This window comes from Myotis brandtii, unplaced genomic scaffold (assembly GCF_000412655.1).
Source record: "Myotis brandtii unplaced genomic scaffold, ASM41265v1 scaffold1612, whole genome shotgun sequence".
NCBI lineage: Eukaryota > Metazoa > Chordata > Mammalia > Chiroptera > Vespertilionidae > Myotis > Myotis brandtii.
Window position 1 is genome coordinate 860,124 of NW_005355890.1, and position 9,075 is coordinate 869,198.

Consider the following 9,075-nt stretch of genomic DNA (forward strand, 5'->3'; position numbering starts at 1 on the left):
ACATAGACACAGACACATACACAGACAGACATAGACACAGACACATACACAGACAGACACACACACACATGAACACAGTAAAACTGGGTAAACTGAATAACATTGTGTCAATATCCTACTTGGAATATTGTACTCTTACTAGAGGCCTGGTGCACAAAAATTTGTGCACTCAGGAGGTCCCTCAGCCCGGCCTGCTCCTTCTCGCAGTCTGGGAGCCCACGGGGAATGTCCGACTGATAGCTTAGGCCTGCTCCTCATGGGAAGCAGGCCTAAGCCGCAGTCAGACATTCTTAGCACTGCTGAGGAGGCGGGAGAGGCTTCTGCCACCGCCACTGCACTCGCAGCCATCCGCCTGGCTTGTAGCTGAGCGGAGCTCCCCCTGTGGGAGCACACTGACCACCAGGAGGCAGCTCCTGCATTGAGCATCTGCCCTTTGGTGGTCAGTGCATGTCACAGAGACCAGTCATTCCCGGTCATCCACCATTAGGGTCAATTTGCATATTACCCTTTTATTATATAGGATTTTTTGCAAGATGTCACCAATCTGGGGGAAGAGTAGGCATACAGGATTTCTCTGCATTATTTCTTACAACTGCATGTGAATGTACAAGTATCTCAATAAAAATTTCAACTAAAAACCACCAGGTTAGGCTTATTTTATAATATTGTGTGGGTTTCGTTTTATTCTACTTCTTGCTTTGAAGAACAACCATTAATGACATTCAAACCATTTTGTTCACTGATACCTGCGTGGAGGAGTTTCTTTTTCTGAATCTGTTGATGTGAAAGGTCTTCTGGTACTTTTGACATATTTAGGGAGGACACCCAGGTTGCTTCAACATCAGAGTGAGGATTTGAACATTTTTCTGGGGTTGAAACCAAGGAACAGATTTCTTTTTGATGCCTGTTTTGATTTAGATAAAAAAAGAAAAAAAAGAAAAAGGAAGAACAAAAAGAAAAAGGAGGGGGAAAACATAAAATTTTCATCAAGAATGCAGAGTTAGATCAATAGTCATACTGAAAGTTGCAAACTTAAAGAAGTGAGCTGCCCTCCCCACTTACTAGTAGGTAACGTGTAAGAACAGCCCTTGATCGCTGTCCCACCAGAAGAGTGGACAGGGACCCAGATCTGAAGCCACTAGATACGGCTCACATCGAAGCTCTCGTCCTTCCTGGCTGTGTGACTCAGGGAGGTCGCCCAACCCTCTCTAAACTTCCTCACTGTCCTCATCTGCAAACTGTGGGAACCAGCTGTGCTCTGACTGCAGGGGCCCATGTGAGGACCAACACGAGGAGAGCCGGCTGTAAACCAGGAAGCACTACAGCAGTGGTTCTCAACCTTGGCTGCACATTAGAATCACCTGGGAATCTTTAAAATCCTGATTTCTGGGCCTCATCCTCTGGAAATTCTGTTTCTTTGTTACTAATGTTGTGGCCTCACCCCATAACAAAGAACCAGAATTTCTGGAGGATGAGGCCCAGAAAATTTTAAAAAGATTCCCAGGTGATTCTAACGTGCAGCCAAGGTTGAGAACCACTGCCCTACAGGAACCCATGTCTCTGACCAAAGGGTTGAACAACCAACTCTTATAAAAGCCTTGGAACCTCCGGGGGCAAAACCAGATCACAGCAAAATGTTCTGGTACAGATCCAGGGCCAGAAGGGACCCTGAAATGCCCCCGTATTTTCCTGGACACATCTTCTCTGAAGCTCTGAACACAGCAGCCACAGAAAGGAAAGTTTCCAGAACCATCTCCTGCTCCAGCAAGTTCAGCATGCCCTCCCTCTTCACTCCCTCCGCCCCCACACCATGCCTGCTCCATGGAGCAGCACCTGATGCACACAGTCCTGTGTACCCCACCCCACTGTGCATCCGTGACAGAGGGGCCAGGCCCACATTCCCCTGTGTGTCCCAGTTCTCCTGGTTCCTCACTTGTACTCAATAAATGTTTGGGAAAAAAGAAGAAAGAGAAGATACTTGGGGGCTATTTTTTTCCTGCTGGTGGAAAACTAGAACACGGCAATTTGTTTTTGACTGGAGCTAAATTGGTGAATGACTTTTTCTAATGTGATGTTACAAGGATATAGAAACAGGAGGCACTACATTTACTCTTTCCTCTCTGTTAATTCAGAGCTCCTGTTAGGTGCAAGCATGCTCTCGTTCAGTCCACCCAACTATTCCATGGCTGCCATTACTCCCATGTTATAGATGAGGAACCTAACATGCAACGGGAGGAAGCCCAGATTAAAACACTTTTCCAGATTACATAAGAAGTCACACTGGCGCTCTGGAACCTGCTGGCCCTTCTAGCCCCTAAAAAGAGAAATATAAAAGAACTAGAATGCAAGTATAGTCAACTGACCAAGCCAACTTCCTGAGGTTTTCGTTTGATTAAACAAGGAGACAAGGGCAGTTGACATACTGGCTGAAGCACAGAGAATGTAATTTACACTGAAGTGCTGCTGATTAACTTGATTCTGAATTTATTTGTTCAAATCCTCTCAATTTAGAAGCTACACCTGAGATTTCCCAAACAAATGCTTAAAAAAATGATGCTGTAAAGCCTCATTATAAGAGATGCCCAGTATAACAGTTATCTTATTTTACTGATTCCATGCTCATATCCTGCCCCCAGCCCATATTAATGTTTAATTTGCTAATAGAAAGATAGCGAATTTTGATGAAGAGGAAATGATGGTTAATAAATGTATTTTCTAACTTCTTTCCATTTTGCTGTCATTCTTTTCTTTCTTTCTTTACATTTTTTGTTGTTAATCCTCACCCAGGATATTTTTTCCATTGATGTTTTTAGAGAGAGTGGAAAGGAGGGAGGGAAGGAGGGAGGATTGACAGAGAGAAAGAAATAAACAAACAAACAAATAAACATCGATGTGAGAGAGAAAATCAATTGGTTATCTCCTGCTTGTGCCCCACTAGGCTAAGGATTGAACCTGCAACCCAGGTACGACCCTTTGGTGTGCTGGCCGATCAGGGCTCTATCCACTGAACCACACCAGCCAGGGCTGCTATCATTCTTTTAAATTACAAAAAATCCTCCTGATAGAGTATTTATATGAAGCTGTGGTACTTGAATATCTGTACAATACTAAATCATTTTAATAAGATTTGACACATTTTCTGAATGTTGAGGTTGGTTTTGATTTTGTGTTTAAAAACTACTAATTAGAAACAAATTAGAATATAGAGTGGGAAAAGGCCCAAGAAATCATCTATCCCAAATCCTACCGCCACACCCACCATTTCAAAGATAAAGAACCGAGACCCACAGCAATGGATAGGTGTGGAGGGAAGATAGAACTTGCCAACAGGCAGAGCGAAGTTGGACTTGGGTTCCCTGCACACGGGTGCCCTGCTCTGCCTCGCTCGGGCTGGGCCTGTTCACACCGGTGTCAGGCCTCCTTCCCTGCACACTCGTGCTGTGCCTGCCTGGCTCAGGCTGGGCCTGTTCACACTGGTGTCAGGCCTCCTTCCCTGCACACTCGTGCTGTGCCTGCCTGGCTCAGGCTGGGCCTGTTCACACTGGTGTCAGGCCTCCTTCCCTGCACACTCGTGCTGTGCCTGCCTGGCTTGGGCTGGGTGTGTTCACACCAGTGTCAGGCCTCCTTCCCTGCACACTCATGCTGTGCCTGCCTCACGGGCTGGGTGTGTTCACACTGGTGTCAGGCCTCCTTCCCTGCACACTCGTGCTGTGCCTGCCTCGCTCGGGCTGAGCCTGTTCACACTGGGGTCAGGCCTCCTTCCCTGCACACTCGTGCTGTGCCTGCCTCGCTCGGGCTGAGCCTGTTCACACTGGGGTCAGGCCTCCTTCCCTGCACACTCGTGCTGTGCCTGCCTCGCTCGGGCTGAGCCTGTTCACACTGGGGTCAGGCCTCCTTCCCTGCACACTCGTGCTGTGCCTGCCTCGCTCGGGCTGAGCCTGTTCACACTGGGGTCAGGCCTCCTTCCCTGCACACTCGTGCTGTGCCTGCCTCGCTCGGGCTGAGCCTGTTCACACTGGGGTCAGGCCTCCTTCCCTGCACACTCGTGCTGTGCCTGCCTCGCTCGGGCTGAGCCTGTTCACACTGGGGTCAGGCCTCCTTCCCTGCACACTCGTGCTGTGCCTGCCTCGCTCGGGCTGAGCCTGTTCACACTGGGGTCAGGCCTCCTTCCCTGCACACTCGTGCTGTGCCTGCCTCGCTCGGGCTGAGCCTGTTCACACTGGGGTCAGGCCTCCTTCCCTGCACACTCGTGCTGTGCCTGCCTCGCTCGGGCTGAGCCTGTTCACACTGGGGTCAGGCCTCCTTCCCTGCACACTCGTGCTGTGCCTGCCTCGCTCGGGCTGAGCCTGTTCACACTGGGGTCAGGCCTCCTTCCCTGCACACTCGTGCTGTGCCTGCCTCGCTCGGGCTGAGCCTGTTCACACTGGGGTCAGGCCTCCTTCCCTGCACACTCGTGCTGTGCCTGCCTCGCTCGGGCTGAGCCTGTTCACACTGGGGTCAGGCCTCCTTCCCTGCACACTCGTGCTGTGCCTGCCTCGCTCGGGCTGAGCCTGTTCACACTGGGGTCAGGCCTCCTTCCCTGCACACTCGTGCTGTGCCTGCCTCGCTCGGGCTGAGCCTGTTCACACTGGGGTCAGGCCTCCTTCCCTGCACACTCGTGCTGTGCCTGCCTCGCTCGGGCTGAGCCTGTTCACACTGGGGTCAGGCCTCCTTCCCTGCACACTCGTGCTGTGCCTGCCTCGCTCGGGCTGAGCCTGTTCACACTGGGGTCAGGCCTCCTTCCCTGCACACTCGTGCTGTGCCTGCCTCGCTCGGGCTGAGCCTGTTCACACTGGGGTCAGGCCTCCTTCCCTGCACACTCGTGCTGTGCCTGCCTCGCTCGGGCTGAGCCTGTTCACACTGGGGTCAGGCCTCCTTCCCTGCACACTCGTGCTGTGCCTGCCTCGCTCGGGCTGAGCCTGTTCACACTGGGGTCAGGCCTCCTTCCCTGCACACTCGTGCTGTGCCTGCCTCGCTCGGGCTGAGCCTGTTCACACTGGGGTCAGGCCTCCTTCCCTGCACACTCGTGCTGTGCCTGCCTCGCTCGGGCTGAGCCTGTTCACACTGGGGTCAGGCCTCCTTCCCTGCACACTCGTGCTGTGCCTGCCTCGCTCGGGCTGAGCCTGTTCACACTGGGGTCAGGCCTCCTTCCCTGCACACTCGTGCTGTGCCTGCCTCGCTCGGGCTGAGCCTGTTCACACTGGGGTCAGGCCTCCTTCCCTGCACACTCGTGCTGTGCCTGCCTCGCTCGGGCTGAGCCTGTTCACACTGGGGTCAGGCCTCCTTCCCTGCACACTCGTGCTGTGCCTGCCTCGCTCGGGCTGAGCCTGTTCACACTGGGGTCAGGCCTCCTTCCCTGCACACTCGTGCTGTGCCTGCCTCGCTCGGGCTGAGCCTGTTCACACTGGGGTCAGGCCTCCTTCCCTGCACACTCGTGCTGTGCCTGCCTCGCTCGGGCTGAGCCTGTTCACACTGGGGTCAGGCCTCCTTCCCTGCACACTCGTGCTGTGCCTGCCTCGCTCGGGCTGAGCCTGTTCACACTGGGGTCAGGCCTCCTTCCCTGCACACTCGTGCTGTGCCTGCCTCGCTCGGGCTGAGCCTGTTCACACTGGGGTCAGGCCTCCTTCCCTGCACACTCGTGCTGTGCCTGCCTCGCTCGGGCTGAGCCTGTTCACACTGGGGTCAGGCCTCCTTCCCTGCACACTCGTGCTGTGCCTGCCTCGCTCGGGCTGAGCCTGTTCACACTGGGGTCAGGCCTCCTTCCCTGCACACTCGTGCTGTGCCTGCCTCGCTCGGGCTGAGCCTGTTCACACTGGGGTCAGGCCTCCTTCCCTGCACACTCGTGCTGTGCCTGCCTCGCTCGGGCTGAGCCTGTTCACACTGGGGTCAGGCCTCCTTCCCTGCACACTCGTGCTGTGCCTGCCTCGCTCGGGCTGAGCCTGTTCACACTGGGGTCAGGCCTCCTTCCCTGCACACTCGTGCTGTGCCTGCCTCGCTCGGGCTGAGCCTGTTCACACTGGGGTCAGGCCTCCTTCCCTGCACACTCGTGCTGTGCCTGCCTCGCTCGGGCTGAGCCTGTTCACACTGGGGTCAGGCCTCCTTCCCTGCACACTCGTGCTGTGCCTGCCTCGCTCGGGCTGGGCCTGTTCACACCGTGTCAGACCTCCTTCCCTGCACACTCGTGCTGTGCCTGCCTCATGGGCTGGGCCTGTTCACGCCAGGGTCAGGCCTCCTTCCCTGCACACTCGTGCTGTGCCTGCCTCGTGGGCTGGGTGTGTTCACACCAGGGTCAGACCTCCTTCCCTCACACTCGTGCTGTGCCTGCCTCATGGGCTGGGCCTGTTCACGCCAGGGTCAGGCCTCCTTCCCTGCACACTTGTGCTGTGCCTGCCTCGCTCGGGCTGGGCCTGTTCACACCGGGTGCGGATGAAGCTGGCACTGCTTCTGAGGTCCATGCAAGGCCTTCAGAACTTACTTATCAAGTGAACATGTGGCCTCCTTAAGCCAATCGTTACTAAATTATTGGATGATAAATTCTCTTTGCTTAGAAAAATCCTAATGTTGTCATACTGTGTGATTCTTTCAAAGAGACATCACAAAGCATCACAGAAGGAAGAAGTGTCAAGGAGCGCAGAGCACTGGCGGGGCCCGGGGCAGGGAGACGGGCGGTTTGGCAGCTCACTTGTCGCCGTCCTTTTCGCCGTTGTACCACCAGTCCATGATCAAGGACTCGGAATACAGGTTTTGCATCTTCTCCAAATCACTGCGTCCCTGTTCCATTTCCTTAATTAAAAGAGTGAGATCTTCATTCTGCCCAAATGAGAAGTGAATACGCTATGAGGTCACATAAGAGTTCACCCTGCAAACACGTCTAACACAAGACCAAGTGTACCGGGAAAAGAAGAATCTAAAAAATTCCATGTAGTTCTTGCATTACTCCATTTTAAACAGCTTTATTAAGATATAATTTACATACAGTAAACTAAATGTATGGAAAGTGTACCATTTGAATAGTTTTGACATTCAAACCTGTGAAACCATCATTGTAATCAAGACAATAAACATATCCATCACCCCAAAAGTTTCCTCATGCCCTTTGTAAATCTGCTCCCCCACCTTAAGATTCCCTCCTTCCCCAAGCAACTATTCATGTGCTTTCTGTCACTGTAGTTTAATTTCCCAGAATTTTATATAAATGGAATCATAGAGTATGTACCCTTTCTTTATATATCTTCCTTCACTCGTACAATTATTTTGAGCTTCCCTCATGTTGTAGCATGAATCAATAATTCGTTCATTTTTATTGCTCAGTATTATATTGTATACTGAATACCAACATTTAATCACCTGTTGATGAGCATCTGAGTTGTGTCCAGGTTTGGGCTATTATTAATAAAGCTATGAACATTTGTGCACAAGTCTCTGTATGAACATCTGCTTTCATTTCTCCTGAGAAAATATCTAGGAGTTGGAATGGTTGGATAATATGGTCAGAAATGTTAAAATTTTAAAGAAACTACCAAACTCTTTTCCAGAATGGTTGTACTAGTTTACATTCCCACATTCTCCACATTCTTGGAAACACTTGGTATGGTCAATCGTTTTAATATTACCTATTCTAACAGCTGGGCAGTGGTATCTCCTCATGGTTTTAATTTGTATTTCCCCTAATGATTAATAATGTTAAGCATCTTTACATGTTCTTATTTGCTGTACATATATTTTCTTTGGTGAAGTATCTGTTCAAATCTTTTGCCCATTTTTTGAGTTTCCTTATCATTGAGTTTTTAGAGATATTTATGTATTTTAGATGGAAGTCCTTTATTAGATATACAATTTGAAAATAATTTCTCCCAGTCTACAATTTGTCTTTTCATTATCCAATTTATCAATTTGTTCTTATATAGATCATGCTTTTGAAATCCTATTAAAATTTTTTTCTAATATAAGATGACAAAGACTTTTTCTTTTTTTTAAAAAAAAGTATATTTTTATTGATTTCAGAGAGGAAGGGAGAGGGAGAGACAGATAGAAACATCAATGATGAGAGGGAATCGTTGATCGGCTGCCTCCTGCATGCCCCCTACTGGGGATGGAGCCCGCAACCTGGGCATGTGCCCTGACCAGGAATCAAACCGTGACCTCCTGGTTCATAGGTCAACGCTCAACCACTGAGCCACGCCAGCCAGGTACAAAATTCATTTTTTATATTAACTTTGCATCCTAGTCTTGCTAATTAACTTTAGTTTTAGTAGCTTTCTGTATATTCCATTGAATTTTCTACATTGATAACTATGTTGAATGAAAAGACAGTTTCACTTTATTCTTTCCAATCTGTATGTCTCCCCGACCCTGTTTTATTGTCCTAACTAGGACCTCCATTACACTGGGTTGAATAGGCATGGTAAAAGCAGACATCCTTGTCATTTTCTTGCTTTTGAGGGAAAGCACACACTCTTTTACCATTAAAGTATGTTGTTAGCTGTAGGTTTTTCAGAGAAACCACTTGTCAGACTGAGGAAGTCCATTCTATTCATGCTTCACTGACAGCTTTTATTAGAAATGCATGTTGGATTTTGTCAAAGCTTTTCTGCATAAATTGTGATGATTGTAAAGTTGGTTTTTAAAAGTATGTTAATATGGTTAATTGCACCAACCATGAATTTCTGGAATGAACTTAACTTGGTCATTATACATTAGACTTTTTATAAATAGGGTATCCCCCCAAAATGTATACACACTTTAACAGCTGGTAACTCACTTAATTTTTACTCCTTTTCAGGTTTAACTGGTTTGAAATAATGGGTAAAGCCAGACTAAGTAAGCTTTGAACAAAGAAAATTTATCCTAAAGTGCCACTAGACTTTTTTTATGAACATACATGAAAGATAAAGTGTACAGTACAAAACCGGCAAGTCAACAAATTGAGGGCACACAAATACTGAATGAAATGATTCTTTTTTTTAATTAAATCTTTATTGTTCAGATTATTACATTTGTTCCTCTTTCCCGCCCCCCCATAACTCCCCTCCACCC

The 9,075-nt window shown here is 49.2% G+C and overlaps 1 protein-coding gene across 1 annotated transcript in view; it reads right to left on the bottom strand.

The window, feature by feature from the left end:
- Nucleotides 1-9,075, bottom strand: part of VWA3B (von Willebrand factor A domain containing 3B) — a 151,194-nt gene that overhangs the window by 54,181 nt on the left and 87,938 nt on the right. Inside the window, 2 exon segments of the mRNA XM_014536417.1 lie at nucleotides 747-904; nucleotides 6,722-6,849. Of these exon segments, the coding sequence (XP_014391903.1) occupies nucleotides 747-904; nucleotides 6,722-6,849 (286 nt within the window).